Raw genomic sequence first — 21,101 nt, forward strand, 5'->3', positions numbered from 1 at the left:
CAGTCTTAATAAAACAATCCATGGTTCTTTCTTTTCATAGTCTGGTGAAATTGACATTGTGAATCACAAGACGGGAGACAAGTGCAATCTCAAATTTGTTCCTTATAGCTACTTCTCTCGGGATGTAGCGAGAAAGGTAAGAGAAGTTGGAATTAAAGTGTTTTTCACCGAGTGTATGTCCTGTAGAAAGTCTGTTCCTTTGGAGCTGGCACAGACGGGTGTGTGTGTGTTCAAAAAAAGGAGCGGTAAAGGAGAACCTCAGCAAAAGACAGTTAGAAAGTAAAAGTCAAGAGCAGTGAGAGATTAGAATTGGCCCAGTGGTGAGGGGGCTTTCACTGCCGTGGGCCCAGGTTTGATCCCTGGTCAGGGAACTAAGATCCTGCAAACTGAGCAAAGGTGGCAAACAAACAAACAAACAGACCCACGAGAGACTGAGAATGGGGGGCGCTGCGGCAGGACCAAGGGAAGGGCTGCAGGGAGCAGGCGCGGCAGCGAGGCCCCTGTGAAGTCAAGCCAGGCGTCCGTCACTGCCGCGGCGGAACTGTGCCGGGGATTGTGTTGGGAGAGTGAAGAGGTCCGTCTGTGGTCTCTGATTTCTGAGAAGAACACAACGTAATCCCCAGTATGGTCAGACCCTTCTGCATACATCGTAGGACAAAAACCGCTGTACCACCGAATGGTGACGAAGCTCCCATTCATGACGCTGTTCCTTTGAGCAGTTCAGGCACACGCTCCCGGAGTAAGTCAAGCGGTCCCCGGAGTCTGTGCAGCAGGGTGCGAGCAGCATATGCCCCAGGGCCAGGGCGTCCGGGGCGCGGCCTCTGTGCAGCCCTCCCGAGCCTGCTCTCCACCCCTAGGTGACGGGGGAGGTGACCGATGCATCGGGGAGAGTTCACTTCGCACTGCTGGGCACGTGGGATGAGAAAATGGACTGCTTCAAAGTGCAGCCGGTCCCCGGGGAGAACGGGGGTGACGCCCGGCAGCGCGGCCACGACGCGGAGGAGAGCAGGGTGCTGCTCTGGAAGCGGAACCCTTTACCGTGAGTATCTCGCCGGCCCCTCCCCTGCCCTCCGGCTTCAGTCTGCGCGGACCAGCGCCATGGTGGACGCCTGCAGAGGACCCCAAGGCGGCCCTGTGGGGTGGGGTTGTCGCCTGCTTTGTCCCAGGAGAGTTCAAACGACTCAGACCACACCTGCCAAAAAATAATTTGGTGTCTCCTAAAGGTCCTTTGGTGGACAAGGAAATGGCAACTCAGTCCAGTGTTTTCTTGCCTGGGAAATCCCGTGGACAGGGGAGCCTGGCAGGCTGCAGTCCATGGGGTCACAGAGTCAGACACGACTTGGCAACTGAGCATGCACACACCCAGAGGTCCTTTGGATTGTGATTCAGAAGAATATTTTTCTGTAATTTAGAGCAAAACTGTTCAGAAACGGCCAAGGGATAAAGATGCCTACCACCTGTGGCCTAAAGGCTTATGGCAATATGATGGTTCCTGAGATAATGTCCAGGACGTTGGAAATAATTAAGACGGAGACCGTTTGTCTGCTGTCATCATTTAATATGTTCAGTCCTTAGTGATAGCCAAGGTTATCCCAGAAAGTGGTGAAAAAAAAGCAAAAGGAAACAAGCTTGAGGTTTTATTTAGTAGAATGTTTCAGTCTTCCTAATTTCAACTGAGCATAACCCACACCCAGAAAACAATCCAGCTAGGGGGCCCTGGGAGGGGAGGGGATGGTCCCGCCCGGTCTCAGTTAGGCGCGCCGACAGGCTCTGTGGACACCTGGGGCTGTATCCCTGGGGCGAGCTCAGCTGTGCTCTAGCTCACGGGGCTCTGGGCTCTGGCGTTGCCCGTCCCTTCCTGACCCCTGCCCTGCAGGAAGAACGCGGAGAACATGTACTACTTCTCCGAGCTGGCTCTGACCCTCAACGCCTGGGAGGCCGGCACTGCGCCCACCGACAGCCGGCTGCGGCCCGACCAGAGGCTGATGGAGAACGGGCGCTGGGACGAGGCGAACGCGGAGAAGCAGCGCCTGGAGGAGAAGCAGCGGCTTGCGAGGAAGAGGCGCGAGGCCGAGGCCGTGAGGGCCACGGAGGACGGTAAGGGCGCCCCGCCGCGTGTCCGCGCCCCGGTTGAGGGAGGCGCCCGCGGCCCTGATCCCGCCTCCCCGCCTCCTGCCCGACAGGCGCGGCCCACGACCCCTACAAGGCGCTGTGGTTCGAGCGCAGGAAGGACCCGGTGACCCGGGAGCTGACGCACATCTACCGGGGCGGCTACTGGGAGTGCAAGGAGCGGCAGGACTGGGACTCGTGCCCCGACATCTTCTGAAGGAGCCGCCGGGGAGGAGGAGCCCGCGGACTGCTGCCGGGCCGCCGCCGAGCTCGTCTGTCTTAACCAATCACTTCTTGTTCCGAATCAGTCACCAGAAGCAGACCCCGTTGGTGGTGATTGGCTGGTTGCCTTAGCTGATTGACCCTGAAATCAACATTCTGACCCCCGCGTGCGTGTCGGGGAGGCGCCCCCCACGTCCCCGGAGTCGGGGGGGCCCACTCGCCCCCGCGAGATGCTGGCCCTCACCCCCCGGAGCAGCCACTCAGCCAGGCCCGGGGAGCACGCTGCTGCGGGGCGCCCGGCGCTGTGCAGTGGGAGCTGATCCTAGAGGTTCCCTCAAAAAAGAAACACGCTCAGACTTGGCGACGGACCGTGGTGAGCGCCCTGGTGGAGCCGAGGTGCGGCCCAGGAGACGCCCGGGGTCGCACGACCCGCAAGAGGTTCGTCTGCAGGACCCGCACGCGCAGAGGCCATGCTTGGAAGGAAGTGACTTCGCTCGTTGGCACAGCCCGCTGCTGTTCTCCGCCTTCCCTGACGGCCGGGCGCAGAAGGGTCGCCTTGTCCTCACGGGGAGCTTTACGGACTCGCTCAGGCAGAGAGCTTCGGAGAACCCGGAGCACGAGGCCGCGTGGACACGGCTGGCCGCCGCGCTCTCCCGCCCCCTCACCCCACCGTCCCCGCCGCCTTCTCCTCTGTTCTCCTGGCTGCTCACTCTCTCTTTCTGTCTTTCTGTCTGTCTCCGGGCACAGTACCCGCTTAGGTTTGTGCCCCGAGGGACAAAGCATTACCTGCCCCGTTCTGACAGACTTCAGAATCCGAAGGAAGGCGTTTATCCCGAGTGAGTTTTCACCATCTCTCAGAGCCCACGGACTGAAGCCACTGCTGGAATAATGTGTTAATATCTGTATATTATATATATGTAGAGAAAAGGCCGAATTTTCTGTTTGATTTCCCTCCCTCCCGTTAAGACTCTTGCTCTCGGATCTCACTTGTCTCCCCGGGACTCTCGGTCACCCGGCAGGGTCTGTGTCCGCGGGTCGCATCCTGGGCGCCCACTGCAGTCTCAGCTCCGCTCCCCTCCTCACCCCACTCTGCAGGACAAAGCCCTGCCCCCTTGCCCAGCGTTCTGTCCTCCTCCGGGGACAGAGTGGGTAGATGGGCAGGAGGGGCGTTTCCCGCTGCAGCGCCGCGTAGCTGGTCCTCCTTCCTGGGAACTGGGGCTGGGTAAGAGAACCGCGCCTGGTTGGCCCCGGTTTCCTTCTTTTTTTGTTCCGTGTTTCGTTTCAGTTGTCTTTGAAATCTGACCCCCGTGCCGCCCACCCTTGGTGAGGATCGCAAATCGAGGTGCCTTCCTTGTCTGCTCTTCCTGAGTGTTCTGTTTGTGTTCCCTAACTGCCGAGCCTCAGCCAGCATGGGTCCCTGGGGGGAATCATTCCAGGGGAAGCCGGCCCGCAGGGAAACTGGATTTCTGCCGGGGAACCAGGCCTGCTCCTACCCCGCCCGCCCCCTCCCTGGCGGCTGTCGGGAGCTGCCTCCGGGGACTCGCTTCCCAGCACGAGCGAGGGGTTACGGCAGGTCTGCCGCCTCCAGGGAGGCCCACGAAGCAGCGACCCGCTCCTGGGGTGGGTGCTTCGGCCGGTGGGACCCCCCGGAGACTGAACTCCCTGCTCTGTCGCCCCACCCCTGCCTCCTCCTCCATCTGCACTACGTTCCCAGCCTGATCCTCAGATTCCTGCTCAAGGAAGAAGCTTCGAGTCCTTCAGGTGAAATAGTCACACGGAAGCAAAACAAAACTATATATATTTTCTTTTTTTTTTTTTTTTGCCTTATTGGTTTTTTTTTCCAAGAAAACTACTAAATTAAATAATTTTTAAAAAGTCAGATTGTCTGTCTGATTCACTTCTACTTAGTAGGAGGCAGCGGAAAGAGGTGGAGAACTGGCCTCACGGTGATTTGTTTTTCGGGAGTCAGGGAACTTGATCTTCATGGGAAACTGGGTGAAAAACTCGGCATGGGTTTCCAGATGTTTGAATTTAATTTCACCCGCCCGTATAAATTCTCAGAGTCTTAGCTGATCCATGCAGGGATTCAAATTCTGTGTTTTGAAGAATAAGCAACTGAGAGGTGATTGGAAGACCTTGGAAAGACGTAAGGACGCTGAAAATGCTGGTTTAGGTTTTCTCTGAGAAGTTCAACGGGGGAGAAGCTGGGCACGGTGGGGGTGGGGGTGGGGGGGTGGAGACCTTGGAGGAGGGCACCGCCAATTCTGGCCTGGGGGAGCGGCCCCTGTCTTCAGCCTGTGTTTCTGTGTCCAGGGTCCTGAGACTGGAGCGCTCAACGTTGCCTGACTTCCACTTAAACAATTTTTAAGACGTTCATGTTAGTCGTCAAGCTGAATATGAAGAAAGACGCCCAGAAAATAAACTAATTTACTCAAGGTCACATAGTTGATTGGTTAGTCACACCACTGGAATTCCAAGCAGGGTTTGTTTAACCCTGGAGTTTGCGACCTTTGCAACCTTGTGTTCTGTGAGACACTGGGCTGGAAGGCAGTGGGTAGCTAAGTCATTTCCTCCTCCTGGGCTAAACATCGTGAAGACATGGGTATCTGTCTTTCCAGAAGCTTCTTAATGTGGATAATACTGTGTGGGGAGTCCTACCTGAAGGAAGGAGCGTTCTTGAAGTTCGTCCTCCTGACGCCTTCACTTCTCAAGGCTCTCATGCCCACAAAATCAGTTGCATTGTCAGGGTTAACTTTTTCGAGCCTGGTTCTTGGGAAGGCCACTGATCTGGCACAAGTCATTTGCCCGATTCCCATTATGGGCTGGGTGTGAAGTATCAGCAGTGGTTTTTCTGGCAGCTACAGCATGGTAGTAGACCCCTGACATTTGTGAGGTTGCATCTTGCAATCTTGAATAGCAGGTGGTGTGTAATGTCCTCCAATAAGGGCAGTCGAATGTACCCAAAACATTTCAACATCCTTCTTCATTTTTTTTAACTTACTATTTTGTGTTGGGGTAAAGCTGATGAACGATGTGGTGAAAGTTTCAGGTGAACAGCCGAGGGATTCAGCCATGCACATACGTGTATCCATTCTCCGCCCCGCCCCATCAAATCCCCTCCCATCCAGGCTGCCACATAGCATTCAACAGAGTTCCGTGCGCTGTACAATAGGTCCTGTTGGTTATCCATTTTAAATAAAACACAGCGTGTGTGCATATCCATCCCAAACTCCCTAACTGGCCCTCCCTGCACCGCTCCCCACACAACCCTAAGTTCATTTTCTAAGTCTCTTAGTCTCTGTTTTGTAAGTTCATTTGTATCCTTTCTTTTTAGGTTCCACTTGTAAGGGACGTCATATGATATTGCTTTTCTTTCTTTCTTCACTCAGTGTGAGGCTGTCTAGCTCCATCCTTTCAACATCCTTCCTTCAGTCCTTTAAGGGGCTGCTGTGACATGATGAACTGGGGCAGAGATCCCCCGGAGTCTACCTTCCTCATGATTCACAGTTATATATGACTCAGCAAAATGACACAGTATTGCATCTGTCAGGGAACTCTGCCCAGTCACTCAGTCGTGTCCAACTCTTTGTGACCCCACGGACTGCAGCCCGCCAGACTCCTCTATCCATGGGATTATCCCAGGCAAGCATACTGGAGTGGGTTGCCGTTTCCTTCTCCACAGGGACCTCTGAAGTCCCACAAAAACATTAAACCTCTACATTTCAAGGATCTGCTCTACTTGCAGCAAGACAAATGAAAATCAACTTATAGTCCTAAAAGGAAGTGTAGAAAAATCACTACAACGTATTCACTATAAGGTATATATCTTGTGAAGCTCTTAACATTGTTATAAAAACTTAAGAGTTTGCTTCTAAAGGTTTATAAAGCTTTTGCCCAGTAATATGCCCTGCCCTGTGGGAAGCATTCCCGAAGCCGTCCATGGTTTTCCGTTCCAAAGTTCATAAACGGTGGTTACATTCTCCTCAGGCTTTCCTCCCTACTGTCTTTTCAGGTAAAGTGCTCCTCTTGGGGTTCACCTTGATTCCCCAAGGGAAGCTAACAAGCTGATTAGATGCAGTTTCCTTAAAGGTGAAAACTGGAGATCTCAGATTCTTCTATAAATAGCCTTGTGGAAGTCACACCTGAGTTTGATCAGGTGATTTTAGAAGTTAGTAAAGAACCAGATGTTTGAGCTTCCCTGTTGGCTTAGACGGTACAGAATCTGCCTGCAATGCAGGAGACACCGGTTTAATCCCTGGGTCGGGAAATCGCCTGGAGAAGGGAATGGCAACCTACTCCAGCATTCTTGCCTGGAAAATTCTATGGACAGAGGAACCTGGCAGGCTACAGTCCATGGGGTCGCAGAGTCGGGCACAACTGAGTGACTAACACACACCAAAAAACCAGTTGGCCCTGAGATAGATATGGCTAAGTATGTTTTCATTCATTCATTAAACACTGACTTCCAAGTTGTTACATAATATACATTAGGGATAACGAGCTCAGATAAATGGACAATTACAATCTAGGTTGATAAATGGCACTGTAGAGAGGCAACACGCCTATAGGGAGTAGGGAGGGGGGATAAAGACGTTCACGGAAGCCTTCCGCAACTAGGAGAACGTATCTGAGTTGAGAGTTGCAAGTTAGAGGAAGAGCAAAGTATAAAGTGCTGCATGGACCAAAAATTAAGGACCCAAATCAAGGAAAGCATCCTGAGTTTGGACGGCTATACGAATGGCTGGAGTTTAGGGTCAGGGAGAGGACACTGATTGGGTGATGGACAGAGGTGAATCCCAAGTCATGGAAGTCTTTATATACTTTGGTGTTCAAAGAAGTCTTGGTTTTTGTTTTCAGTGAGGGAGCCAGAGAGAGATCTGGAAGCAGGATCGTGAGTCCCAGTGTGGAAAATGAGTGATACTCAATCAATTGAGAGGCTGGAGAAACTGTGAGAATGAGAGGTGCAGGAATTCCAGGAATATTGAACAGGGATGAGTAGCACTTGAGCATGACTACTGGTGGGGAGCAGAGGGAAGGAGGAAGGAATCTGTGTTTTTCTGGCTCTGGAAACTTGGCTGGAAGGTGGCAGCTAGCTAAACAAGTCTAGAGGAAAGACAGGTTCACTTGGGGCATTCCGAGTTGGAGGAGCCTGTGGAGAGCTTAAGGAAGCAATTTAAAACATGGGCCCAGATTCACTTTGCTGTCCACCTGAAGCAAACACAACATTGGAAATCAACTATATCCCAATAAAAATTAAAGTCATCCAACCAAATGTAATGGCTACATTTTTGTGAAGACTGAGGAATGAGATGCTGAGAGGCTGCACATTGAAATCACCTGGAAGTTAAAAATATATATAATTCTTAGCCCCATCTGCAGAGATTCTTATTCAGTTAGAGCTTGGGCTAGTGCAATTTTATATATATATAATATATGAATGCAAAAGGTCAAAAATTATGAAATGGGAGAAGGTGGGCTAAATCAGCATATTAGGGGATATTATTAAACTATAGATTGCTTCTCAGAGTTTGAGAGGTCTGAGTCAATTCCACTTGTTGACGATGTCTGTATGTTTCAAAATTTTTAAATGCCAAGATGAGATTACAACAATTGAGATTTTGTTGTTCAGTTGCTAAGTCATGTCTGACTCTTTCCGACCCGATGGACTGCAGCACACTAGGCCTCCCTGTCCATCACTATCTCCCAGGAGTTTGCTCAAACTCTGGCCACTGAGTCACTGATGTTATCCAACCATCTCATCTTCTGCACCCCCTTGTCCTTCTGCCCTCAATCTTTCCCAGCATCAGGGTCTTTTCCAAACAGTTGGTTCTTTGCATCAGGTGGCCAAAGTATTGGAGTTTCAGCTTCAGCATCAGTCCTTCCAGTGAAAATTCAGGGTTGATTTCCTTTAAGATAGACTGATTTGATCTCCTAGCAGTCCAAGGGACCCTCAAGAGTCTTCTCCAGCACCACAATTAGAAAGCATCAGTTGTTTGGTGCTCAGCTTTCTTTATGGTCCAACTCTCACATCCATACATGACTACTGGAAAAACCATAATTTGACTACAAGGACCTTTGTTGGCGAAGTGACGTCTCTGCTTTTTAGTACTCTGTCTAGGTTTGTCATAGCTTTTCTTCCAAGGAGCAAGAGACTTCTAATTTCATGGCTGCAATCACCATCTGCAGTGATTTGGGAGCCTAAAAAAATAAAGTCTGTCACTGTTTTCACTTTTACCCCATTTATTTGCTGTAAAGTGATGGGACCAGATGCCATGATCTTAGTTTTTTGAAGACTGAGTTTTAAGCCAGCTTTTTCACTCTCAGCAAGAGGCTCTTTAGTTCCTCTTCATTTTCTGGCATAAAGGTGGAATGATCTGTATATCTGAGGTGGTTATTTCTCCTGGCAATCTTGATTTCAGCTTGTGATTCATCCAGCCTCTCATTTCACACGATGTACTATTCATATAATTTTAAATAAGCAGGGTGACAATATACAGCCTCAACAAAATTGAGGTACACTTTAAATGTTTAGATTTAGCAAATCAATGCTTTTAACATACAGATACCATGATATTAAAAAGTAGAGACATTACTTTGCCAACAAAGGTCTGTCTAGTCACGGCTATGGTTTTTCCAGTGGTCATGTATGGATGTGAGAGTTGGACTGTGAAGAAGGCTGAGCGTCGAAGAATTGATGCTTTTGAACTGTGGTGTTGGAGAAGACTCTTGAGAGTCCCTTGGACTGCAAGGAGATCCAACCAGTCCATTCTGAAGGAGATCAGCCCTGGGATTTCTTTGGAAGGAATGATGCTAAAGCTGAAACTCCAGTACTTTGGCCACCTCATGGGAAGAGCTGACTCATTGGAAAAGACTCTGATGCTGGGAGGGATTGGGGGCAGGAGGAGAAGGGGATGACAGAGGATGAGATGGCTGGATGGCGTCACCGACTCGATGGACGAGAGTTTGAGTGAACTCTGGGAGTTGGTGATGGACAGGGAGGCCTGGCGTGCTGCAATTCATGGGGTCGCAAAGAGTCAGACACGACTGACCAACTGAACCATGACCCTATGTATAATACTTCATCGGGAGGTAATATTGAAAATTTACATTGGAAATCTTTACGAATGGCCTTCCTAACTGTTCTCTTCCATACATGTCTTGAAACCACTTTGACAATATCTGAAAAATTCCACATGTTCGTATCTTTTGGCTTTGTGAAATCTGCCTTCTCACAAGAAAAACAAATACAAAAGGATAGTCATTACAGTATTGTTTTTAATAATGAAAACTGAGGGACAAATTAAAATGTCCATCATTAGGAATTTGATTAAGTGTATGTGTTATATCCACACAACCAATACGGTGTAAGCATTAAAAAGAATGAAATATGTCTACATAGCTAACATGAAAAAAGTCCATGATTTATTTTTACATGAGAAAAACAAATAGCAAGGTAGTTAGAAAAAGAGAAAAGTAAAATTATTACTTTTAGCTTATAAACAGAGGCCTTGCCTGCTGCTAAGTCACTTCAGTCGTGTCCGACTCTGTGTGACCCCATAGACGGCAGCCCACCAGGCTCCCCCATCCCTGGGGTTCTCCAGGCAAGAACACTGGAGTGGGTTGCCATTTCCTTCTCAAATGCATGAGAGTGAAAAATGAAAGTGAAGTCACTCAGTCGTGTCCGACTCCTAGCGACCCCATGGACTGTAGCCCACCAGGCTCCTCCATCCTTGGGATTTTCCAGGCAAGAGTACTGGAGTGGGGTGCCATTGCCTTCTCCGCTACCTCCCGCTAAAAGTATATCCCAATCCTTCTTTTGCTACAATGGAGCAGATATTTAATTACAGATTCGAGGAAGCCACTTTCCGGAAGTTGCCGAAATAGCTCAGTTGGGAGAGCGTTAGACTGAAGATCTAAAGGTCCCTGGTTCAATCCCGGGTTTCGGCAGTGGTTTTAGGCGTCACCACCAACGATATTCCCTGAATACCCCCTATGGTTTGCATCCTCGTCTCCCCCTTCGGTGAGGGGAACCTCATTTGCCCTTGGATCGACAGGAAGCACTGGTCCCTACACCTTTGCTTTTAAGCTGGTCAATATCAAGTCAGTGTCCCTTTCCCTGCCCTTAAGTGTGTGAGGAACCAGCTCTCCCCATGCACCACGGGCCCTTCGCTTTTCTTTAAATTTATTTTTAGTTAGAGGATAATTGCGTTACAGTAGTGTGTTTCTTTCTGCAGTCAGCCGTAGGCAGACATGCCCCTCCCTCGTGAACCCCCCTCACTCCCACCCCACCCATCCCTGGAGGCGTCACAGCACGGATTTGAGCTCCCTGCCTCGGCCGGCCAGTTCCCAGCGGCTCTCTGTTTCATATGTGATAAAGTGTATTTTTCAACGTTACTCTTGGACTCTTCCCTCCCTCTCCTCCCCCGCCTGTTCCCTCTGTCTGCGTCTCCACGGCTGCCCTGCAAAGAGGTTCTTCAATACCATCTTTCTAGAGTCCACACACACGCCTTAACATACATTTGTTTTGTCTCTTCCTGACTTACTTCACTCTGTAAAATAAGCGCCAGGCTCTTCTACTTTATTCTCTTTCTAGTTCATCCTGCCTTCCTGGTTCGGACCACGCTCCGCGAGCTGCGGGAGTTCCAATCTTCCCCGCGCGTCCGGGGGCGGCGGCTCCCGGCTCTGCAGGTGGGTTTTGCGGGCAGGGAGCCGCCACGTGCGGGGTGGGGGGCTGTCCTCGGGGGTGGCCACAGCCTGCGCCCTCTCTCTGCCAAAGAGATCCTCAACTGCAGCTTGGTTTGACGACACAAGGACAGCTTTCGGTGATGGTGGCGGTGGCCGGGTGAGGTGGGGTGAGGGGTTGGAATTCCTTTCTGGTTTATGTCTGCACTAGGGTTACCAAATCAAATACACGGCGCCCAATTGAATTTAAATTTCAGAGAAACAATGACTATTTTTAGTATAAGCATGTCCCAAAGAGCGCATGGGACATAATAATTACATACTCGTTATTTTGCTGAAATTCAAATTTAACTGTAATTTTATTTGCTAATCGCAAATCGCTGTTGTCCATCCCATATCCACACCGCTCAGACTTGGATGCGCCCTCCCACCCCCACCCCGCCCCCACCCCTATCCCGAAGGCGCCTCGGCAAAGATAGTCAGAAACTCTCATCAGCAGGTACTGGATTTCAGAAGAGACTGGTAGTTTCTTGTTCTTAACAACTCGCAGGTTTCAAAAGGCATCAGTTGATTTGTTCTCATCACCACCAGACAAGACCTCGGGTGGGGACCACCAGGGAACACCCCAGGAATAGCCATCTTACCGGGTTCCAGGTTTCCAGTGCTGCCCACATTGGTCTGGGATGGGGGCATCAAGGAAAGGGAGATTTGAAAGCTCTGGACTGAATCTTGAAAACAAACAGAAAACATCGAAAAATTTGTTGAGATAATGAGCCACTTCATTCAAGGCAGTGCAATGGCACACACAAGTAAAAGTGTTAGTTGCTTCAGTCATGTGCAACTCTTTGCAACCCTATGGACTGTAGCCCATCAGGCTCCTCTGTTCATGGGATTCTTCAGGCAAGAACACTGGATTGCCATGCCCTCCTCCAGGGGATCTTCCTGACCCAGGGATCGATCAGGGGCCTCTTACTTCTCGGGCATTGGCTGCAGGTTCTCTGCCACTAGGCACCTGGGAAGCCCCATGGACCACCCTCTCTCAGGCAAGGCTCCATTTTTCGCCAGCTCCCAGGCTGGGACACAGGGAGAGAGGCAGGAGGCCTACACCTCACGTTCTGAAAACTCAAGATGTGATAAAGTCGGCATGGAGGACCTGTGATTTGCTCTCCCCTTTCTGTTAACCTGTGCCAAGAGAGCCACTGAGGAGGAGCTTCATCCCCCAAATCTTTGTGCTTTTGGGTGGAAGGATGCATTTTGATAAGGGACTCTGAAAAAGTCAATGATGATCAAAGAAAGGAAAAAACAACAACAACAACAACAACAGTGGATTAATGTCAGGCAGAACAAAGTTTGCATGATTTATGTCAATGTGTGTAATAGTGGATTTGATGTGTCAATATAGCAGCTCTGGTACATAAATGCCGGGTGAGATGGTGCTATGAAGGTATTCTTTAGATATTATTAACATTTAGATCAGTAGACTCTGAATAAAGCAGTGGAGTACCCTCCATAACGCAGGTGTGCCTCATCTAATTATCTGAAGGTTTAAGAACAAAGATTGGGATTTCCTAATGGAGAAGGAACTCTCCTCAAGACTAACATCGAAAACCTGCCTGAGCCTACAAATGGCTGCCCTGCTGAAGTTGGCCTAGAGACTGCAAAATCAACTCTTACCTGAATTTCCAGCGTGTTGGCCAACCCAGTAGATTTTAAACTTGCCAGCCCCCACAATCCCCTGAGCCAATGAAATCATGGTCTCTCAGTCCTGTGTGACTCTTTGTGACCCCGTGGACTGTAACCTGCCAGGCTCCTCTATCCATGGATTTTCCAAGCAAGAATACTGGAGTGGGTTGTCATTCCTTTCTCCAGGGGAAATTCTCAACCCAGGGATCGAATCTGGGTCTCCTGCATTGCAGGCAGATTCTTTACTGTCTGAGCCACCAGGGAAGCCCTGATAAAATAAGTCGTCTCGATCTATCCACCGGGCTGCTGCTGCTAAGTCGCTTCAGTCGTGTCCAACTCTGTGCGACCCCAGAGACGGCAGCCCACTAGGCGCCTCTGTCCCTGGGATTCTCCAGGCAAGGACACTGGAGTGGGTTGCCATTTCCTTCTCCAATGCATGAAAGTGAAAAGGGAAAGTGAAGTCGCTAGTCGTGCGGACTCTCAGCAACCCCATGGACTGCAGCCTACCAGGCTCCTCCGTCCATGGGATTTTCCAGGCAAGAATACTGGAGTGGGGTGCCATTGCCTTCTCCAGATCCACCGGGATGGCAGGCTTTAAAGTGTTACACACAGGTAAGATGGAAGGATGAGATAGTAGTTATTGCTCCTGAGGAAAAAGTGCTCTGAACAACGTCAACCACCTCGGGACCATGAGGGTGGGCATTATATTCCTAGGAAATGTTGGGCCTTTGCCTTAAAAAGGCAAATTCTTCCCAGTTTCTAGCCTGAAGAATCTCTTCCAGAGGTATTTAGATAGAAACAAGAGGCCCGGGGAAGACAGGTGTTACTTGCCTGCAAGTAACAAGCTTGAAAGCTTGGCACACTCCTACTCGCCTTTCAGGGCACAGTTCTAATTCTCCCCGCACCCCTGTTGGCAGGTCCTTCTCTCGCCTTCTAAGCATTCCTCTGTGTTATCTGAGCACTTCCATCTTCCTGGATTAAAGCATTAATTACACGGCTCCAAAGGTCCCTAGACAGCATATTAGAAAGTGGAGACATTACTTTGCCAACAAAGGTCCCTTCAATCAAAGCTGTGGTTTTTTCAGTAGTCATGTATGGACGGTGAGAGTTGGACTATAAGGAAAGCTAAGCACTGAAGAACTGATGCTTTTGAACTGTGGTGTTGGAGAAGACTCTTGAGAGTCCCTTCGACTGCAAGGAGATCCAACCAGTCCATCCTAAAGGAAATCAGCCCTGAATACTCATTGGAAGGACTGATGCTGAGGCTGAAACTCCAATACTTTGGCCACCTGATGCGAAGAACTGACTCACTGGAAAAGAGCCCGACGCTGGGAAAGATTGAAGGTGGGAGGAGAAGGGGATGACAGAGGATGAGATGGTTGGATGGCATCACCGACTCGATGGACATGATTTTGGGTGGACTCCGGGAGTTGGTGATGGACAGGGAGGCCTGGCGTGCTGCAGTCCATGGGGTCGCAGAGTCGGACACGACTGAGCGACTGAACTGAAATGAATTGAAAGGTCTGCTCCCAGCTCTATAGTGGACCCACAGCGCGGGGGAGGGAACACCAAGGATTGGGTGGTCGCGGCGTGACGAGCCCACAGGACCGAAAGGGCGCCGAAACACGGCGTGTACGAAGCCCAGAGCGTCGCCCTCCGCTAATCCGTCTCGTGGGCCCAGGACGGGGACAGGGAAGTGCCGCGTGGCGCTTCTTGGGCGAGGAAGCGGCCTCAACCCCGCCTCGCGCGCTGAACCGAGGCCTCCGACCCCGCGCGCTCCGGGGTGAGGGCGCCGCGCGGGGTGGGGCCCTGAGGGCTGGCTTCTCCGGCCTCAGGAAGCACGTGTGCCAGGGCTCTCTACAGGAAGGCGCACCTCTCCTGTTTCACTGCAGGAACCTGCCTTCGGCTGCCAGAGAGCCACCTAGTCCCCTCCCCTCCGCCCTCCCCACTTGGCCGCGCCCGGCCGCGGAACCTGCAGACTGGAACTGAGACGCTCGCTGGAGGAAGCCGGAAACGCCCGGAGCGCCTCGCCCACAATCCTCAGCGCCAGCCTTCGTACGGCTTTCACTCATCAGAGTGTGCTTCCGAGTCGTGAGCCCGGATAGCTCAGTCGGTAGAGCATCAGACTTTTAATCTGAGGGTCCAGGGTTCAAGTCCCTGTTCGGGCGCAATTTTGACTTTTTAACAAAAATACCGGGATTTTTGAAAGTGAGACCCAGGTATAGGAGCCTCCGTTTGTTAGCGTCTTTCCTTTGGAAAAGGGAGTGAGATGTGGCGCGTGTACGCTGCGCACCCAGTCGCTTTCGGGGGAACAGCCCCGCAGACCCCGCAAGCCCTGGTTGCGCAGGCCCCGCGAGACGCGCCGTGCGTCGCGGACGCTCTAAAGCCCGGGTTTCCGGGCAGCCGCCGGCGGGCGGCGCGGCCCCGCTGCTGAGGTGGACGGCGCGTCGGGCAGGCCGGGGCTCCCGCATGGCCGCCGCCCTCCGGTCTCACCCAGAGTTTGGAGCGGGGCAGCCCTGCTTGGTTGTGGGTGCTTTGAGGGCAGATTAGTGAGTTCAGTTAAAAGATAGCGTGTTCTGCCACCCTGACGGCGGGGCGGCGCCTGAAGGGACCCGCGTCGGTCGCGCGCTGGGCACTTGGTGGGCGGCTGTCGGTCCTCTCGTTGGCGTCCGGGGGAGAGGCCGGGAAGCGTCAGGGGGCGAGAAAAGGCGGCCTGGGACTCGGCGGGCCGTGACTGTTCTCGGACGACAGGAATGCGGTTTCTTCCTCACTGCTCTGGAAAGCTCCGAGCTAAAAGCGGCGCACTTTGGAAGGTGAGGTTGGCAACTGAAAAAGCAGAGACGAGAGAGGAGTCCTTTTACAATTTTTCTTTAGAATTTTCCTTAACAGGGTTGAAGACGCAGCCAGCGTCGCCGAAATAGCTCAGTTGGGAGAGCGTTAGACTGAAGATCTAAAGGTCCCTGGTTCAATCCCGGGTTTCGGCAGGGCTTTTGCTGAGTGGGTCTGGAGTCCTTTCCTTTCTTTCGTGCCTTTCCAAAGGCAGGCCACCACACACGGTGAAGATGCTAAGAGCTTAAGCCTTTAAAGAAACCTGGACCCGGTCGCACAGTCACTCCACTTACACACTGTTGGATGCTGGGTCGCAGCCGTGTGGCCTGACTCATTTATAATGTGGTCAGCTCAGGTCTACAGGTGGAAGGTCTTGGGTTTGATGCCAGATATAATCACGTTGGGCTTGCAAGTTTTTCTTATCGGAGGCAGACATGAAGACAGTGTTCAAAAACGTTTGTCTCTACAGCAGGACTGGCAAATCAGGGTCCCACCAGTGCATTAGAAGAATGGTCGGGATGGTTCCTGGCTGGAGAGGTAATTTATAAGCACGTGTCACGACCTAAAATATTTCTTGCAATCTCAGTTTTCTCACCTCTCTTCTCATAAACCGTGCGTGAACTGTTACTGCTCAGAGCGAATGTTTGCAAATTTCCTGTCAGGAGCATTACCATCGTTACTCTGACGACAGGGATGCAAATGTCTTGGTTATGTGTTTATTGATGTTTTGAAAATAAACTAATTCTACACACTAGTTTTAAGATAAAAATATCCAAAGACCAAGTATCTATCATACAAAGGCTGTAAAAGACTGAGGTTGGGAGAGAAAGTTACTGGGCACTTTCCTCCCCTTTCACTTTTTCTGCAAAACCCACCCCGGTCTGGCCTGCCTGCTGGGTTGTAAACTCCGGACTGAATCAAGTGTGTTTTGCACAACCTCACCTCAGAGAGTGGTGTGGACGCATTCCAATTTGTTTCACGATTTTAAAATAACCGCCGCCCGAACAGGGACTTGAACCCTGGACCCTCAGATTAAAAGTCTGATGCTCTACCGACTGAGCTATCCGGGCTCCCTAGAATACTTCCTCTCCTAGTCTATCCACAGAAAATAGACCGCGCTGCCGTTCCTATTGGATTAAAATTCTGAGTCTTTTTGTTGATTTAGTGAGTGGTGAAACTGCAAAATCAGGTTGGAGCAGGCTCTTGGTGGAAGTCTTTTCTGATCCCGTCACAGACAGACTATGAAGAAAATATTAGTAAGTGCCGGCCAACCCCTGCTCCGACCAAAGGAGGATGCTCTTCCCCCTCGCATCTCAAGGAAACATCTCAGGAGGAATTCTGATTTAGGACCCTTGGGGGGCCTCCTGGGGAGCTGGGCATTAACCCAGTCTTGGTCTGTGAAGAGCCCCAGAGCATCTTGTGGGTGGAACCTTATGAATAATTGATTAGGTTTCCTGTCTTTATTCATCAGAACCTATTCAGGACCAAGACTCGGTGGGCGTCCTCAGTGAGGCAGGAAGACACACGAGATAGATATCAAGCGCTTGGGTGGTGGGAAGCCGGTCAACACAGGAAGTTAAGGGTCCTAACTAGTCTTCCAGCGGATGATGATTGCCAGCTGAGCTGCCAATGGTGACTGGGGGCCTGAAGGCTCAGGAAGAGAATCCTGAGCAGAGGGAAGGGCAGAAGGGAAAAGACCTCCGCTAGTGAATCTGAACATTTTCCTTGAAGCTCTCATTGAAAAGTTTCAATCAGGCTGAATTTTATATTTTTAGGAAGTCCTATTACCCTGGAGGCAACCCATGTTGCCTACCGTTCTATCAAACACTGATAGATAGCCATCTATCAAGCCATCAGGCCATCAGGCACTGCAGCCATCAAGCCTTCAGGCACTGCAGCTTCCCTGTTGTGTACTCTAAGGGGAATTCAGAATGGATAAAAAACAGGATATTGGCCCTAGATAGTTAAGATGCATGTCAAAGGAATAATTTCAATAATTTCAATGACGATTGCATCATCCCATACTTAGGAAAGCACTAAAATAATTAACTTGAGATGTATGTTTTTCTATGTTTAGCAGTAATCTTTTAATGTTCAATTATATATTTTTTTCCCCTCCAGAAAAAATCCCTATATATCCTGGGTCCTGCCTTACTTTCTTTGAAACAGTTCCTCAGAGCTACCTGAGAGTCTGCTTCTCTGGCTGGTCTTCAGTCAGGTCCTTGAATAAAATGTGACTCGTAAGTTGTCGGTTGTGTGTGTGTGTTTCAATTGTCAATAGTAGGCACCCCCCCCCCCCCCGCCTTTTTTTTCTTACTTCTGCTCCTTCATTGCCATGTTATTCATCGAGGCGTTGGATAAGATCCCTTGAAAGAGAAAGGAAGGGAAGGGAATTCTATGGAGTAGAGCCTCATAAGGGTTTTAGCTGTCCCTGGAATTCAGACACCTCCTCTGTTGGGGAAGAATAATTGTAGTTCTTTTATGGAGAAATGTACCACGTAACTGAGCAGGATCCTAGGGGGCCTTCCTGGGACACACTCCTCCCCCCCACTACAAAGCTACCTGTCTCTTGTTTGTAGAAAAGGTTTCCTCTCCCAGGCCTCCCAAAGGCTAGCTCTAGAGGTAAGGATTGGAAACATGTAAACATCTAGTAACAAAAGCTAGCAGCTGGGCCAGGAGTTTTTATTCAGTCACTAAGTCCTGTCCAACTCTTTGCAACCCCATGGACTGCAGCACACCAGGCTTCCCTGTTGTTCACTGTCTTCCAGAGTTTGCTCAAATTCATGCCCACTGAGTGGTGGTGCTATATGATCATCTCATCCTCTGTCGCCCCCTGCCTGGGCCAAGAGAACTGGTAACAATGGAAATAGATCAGCCACATAAGTCACAGAATCTTTAGTTCCTCCCTGAAAGACACAGATAACAGTATCTGATGCACATTCCTGAGGTGGTTTGCAGATGCTAAAACCACCACCAGAGGGAAAAAGCCAGCTGCACAGAGAGCAGACTGTAGCCTTGACACAAATGACTCCATCTTGAGCGGTACCAAATCTGTGGCTTGCATACTTCCAGAAATTTGCCTCAAGAAAGTGGAACCAAACTGACCCTGGAGTTGAAGATTAACTGTGATTAAAACAAGACGAGTCCAGCCAGACCACAGCGTTACTCATTTTGAGACGACCGTCAGAGCTGGCTGTGCTGTTCTGCACACAAGACCCACTCGCTCACCCCAGACACTTCCTGGTTTTTCCCTATGAAATCTTTTTCTCTCCATCTGAAAACTTGGAGACGGTTAGGGGTACACCCGTCTTCTATCTTCCTAGGTTGCTGGCTTCCTGAATAAAAAGCTTCTTTCTTTTCCCACCAGTTCTTGTGTCTCTTGAACATTGACTTTTGAGTGAGAGCAGCTGCACCTGAGCTCATTTCCAGCTCCTGCCGCTAACCTCAGGAACTACGAACAGAGTTTGAAAAGTAATCCAGTATGGAAAGACACTCAGGTTACGTTGGACAAAAATGACAGAAGCTGCCAGACAGCACGTATGCCGTAATGTGCGCGCAAGAGCCGGGGGTGTGCACAGGGATAGAACACGTATGCCGTAATGTGTGCGGAAGAGCCGGGGGTGTGCACAGGGATAGATAGAACACGATGTGCGGAAGAGCCGGGGTGTAATGGATAGAACACGTGCCGCGCAAGAGCCGGGGGTGTGCACAGGGATAGAACACGTATGCCGTAATGTGTGCGGAAGAGCCGGGGGTGTGCACAGGGATAGAACACGTATGCCGTAATGTGTGGGAAGAGCCGGGGTGTGCACAGGGATAGAACACGTATGCCGTAATGTGTGCGCAAGAGCCGGGGGTGTGCACAGGGATAGAACACGTATGCCGTAATGTGTGCGGAAGAGCCGGGGGTGTGCACAGGGATAGAACACGTATGCCGTAATGTGTGCGGAAGAGCCGGGGGTGTGCACAGGGATAGAACACGTATGCCGTAATGTGTGCGGAAGAGCCGGGGGTGTGCACAGGGATAGAACACGATGAGCCGGGTCAGAATAGAACACGATGCGGAAGAGCCGGGGTGTGCACAGGGATAGAACACGATGCCGAATGTGCGCAAGAGCCGGGGTGTGTACAGGGATAGAACACGATGCCGTCGGAAGAGCCGAATAGAACACGTGCGGAAGAGCCGGGGGGTGTGCACAGGGATAGAACACGTATGCCGTAATGTGTGCGGAAGAGCCGGGGTGTGCACAGGGATAGAACACGATGTCAGAATGTGTGCGCAAGAGCCGGGGTGTGCACAGGGATAGAACACGATGCCGTGAATGTGTGCGGAAGAGCCGGGGGTGTGCACAGGGATAGAACACGTATGCCGTAATGTGTGCGGAAGAGCCGGGGATGTGCACAGGGATAGAACACGTATGCCGTAATGTGTGCGGAAGAGCCGGGGTGTGCAGGGATAGAACAGGGATAGAACACGATGAACACGTAATGTGTGCGGAAGAGCCGGGTGTGCAGAAGGATAGAACACGATGTGCGTGAATGTGTATGCCGAAGAGCCGGGGTGTGCACAGGGATAGAACACGATGCCAGAATGTGTGCGGAAGAGCCGGGGTGTGCACAGGGATAGAACACGATGCCGAATGTGTGCGGAAGAGCCGGGGTGTGCACAGGGATAGAACACGATGCCGAATGTGTGCGGAAGAGCCGGGTGTGTGCACAGGATAGAACACGATGTCACAGGGATGAAACACGATGTGTAATGAAGAGTCGGGGTGTGCACAGGGATAGAACACGTATGCCGTAATGTGTGCGGAAGAGTCGGGGATGTGCACAGGGATAGACATCCTTTACATGTGCGTGTCTGTGTATATACGTGTTAAACATGTGCAAACGTGTATAAACGCATACGTGTATTAAATATATATATTTACATATTTGTTTTTTGCATATACATGAGATGTTTAAGAATAGAAAACAATCTAATAAAAATGACCACCTTTAGAGGAACGGCTTTGAAGTGTTTCCTCTAAGTACATCTGTATTATTGGGTAAAAAAAAAACAAGCGCGTATTGTTTTAAATAATAAATGAAGAAAAAATGTATCAGATTATTCTATCCTTCAGAGATCACATAGGCAGTCCTTCAGATCAAAGCGTCCCTGATCCTGTGTTTTCTACAGACCCCAGCAGACAAAAGAGAAAAACAAATTTCCCTCCCAGTAGGAGCTGGGTCCAGAGAAGGCGATGGTACCCCACTCCAGTATTCCAGACACTCCAGACACGACTGAGCGACTTCACTTTCACTTTTCACTTTCATGCATTGGAGAAGGAAATGGCAACCCACTCCAGTGTTCTTGCCTGGAGAATTCCAGGGATGGGGGAGCCTGGTGGGCTGCTGTCTATGGGGTCACACAGAGTCGGACACAACTGAAGCGACTTAGCAGCAGCAGCAGCAGCAGCAGGGGCTGGGTCTCCCTCTGTGCCTCAGGGTTTTGGAGGGGAGTTACTGGTGTCCAGGAGGACTTTTCCCCTGTATCCTTCTTAGTTCTTCTGATGGTCTAAGAATTAAATTGATGA

At 50.6% G+C, this 21,101-nt stretch overlaps 1 protein-coding gene, 1 long non-coding RNA gene and 4 other non-coding genes across 6 annotated transcripts in view; 5 read left to right on the plus strand and 1 right to left on the minus strand.

Moving 5' to 3' along the window:
* OSBP (oxysterol binding protein) overlaps positions 1 to 3,041 on the plus strand; it is a 28,022-nt gene extending 24,981 nt beyond the window's left edge. Inside the window, exons 11-14 of the mRNA XM_070383272.1 lie at positions 41 to 136; positions 858 to 1,039; positions 1,877 to 2,097; positions 2,184 to 3,041. Of these exons, the coding sequence (XP_070239373.1) occupies positions 41 to 136; positions 858 to 1,039; positions 1,877 to 2,097; positions 2,184 to 2,326 (642 nt within the window). The 3' untranslated portion in view covers positions 2,327 to 3,041. The remainder of the gene's footprint in view (positions 1 to 40; positions 137 to 857; positions 1,040 to 1,876; positions 2,098 to 2,183) is intronic.
* Positions 3,042 to 10,205: 7,164 nt separating this feature from the next.
* TRNAF-GAA (transfer RNA phenylalanine (anticodon GAA)) lies at positions 10,206 to 10,278 on the plus strand. Its single transcript has one exon. It is a non-coding gene; the product is annotated as a tRNA-Phe (tRNA).
* A 472-nt stretch (positions 10,279 to 10,750) lies between these two features.
* Positions 10,751 to 19,035, plus strand: LOC138990929 (uncharacterized). Its single transcript, XR_011466962.1, has 3 exons — positions 10,751 to 11,019; positions 14,589 to 17,765; positions 18,598 to 19,035. It is a non-coding gene; the product is annotated as an uncharacterized lncRNA (long non-coding RNA).
* On the plus strand, positions 14,792 to 14,864 carry TRNAK-UUU (transfer RNA lysine (anticodon UUU)). Its single transcript has one exon. It is a non-coding gene; the product is annotated as a tRNA-Lys (tRNA).
* TRNAF-GAA (transfer RNA phenylalanine (anticodon GAA)) lies at positions 15,608 to 15,680 on the plus strand. The gene has a single exon. It is a non-coding gene; the product is annotated as a tRNA-Phe (tRNA).
* On the minus strand, positions 16,523 to 16,595 carry TRNAK-UUU (transfer RNA lysine (anticodon UUU)). Its single transcript has one exon. It is a non-coding gene; the product is annotated as a tRNA-Lys (tRNA).
* Positions 19,036 to 21,101: the final 2,066 nt, after the last annotated feature.

The sequence above is a fragment of the Bos mutus genome, chromosome 15 (assembly GCF_027580195.1).
Source record: "Bos mutus isolate GX-2022 chromosome 15, NWIPB_WYAK_1.1, whole genome shotgun sequence".
Taxonomy (NCBI): Eukaryota; Metazoa; Chordata; class Mammalia; order Artiodactyla; family Bovidae; genus Bos; species Bos mutus.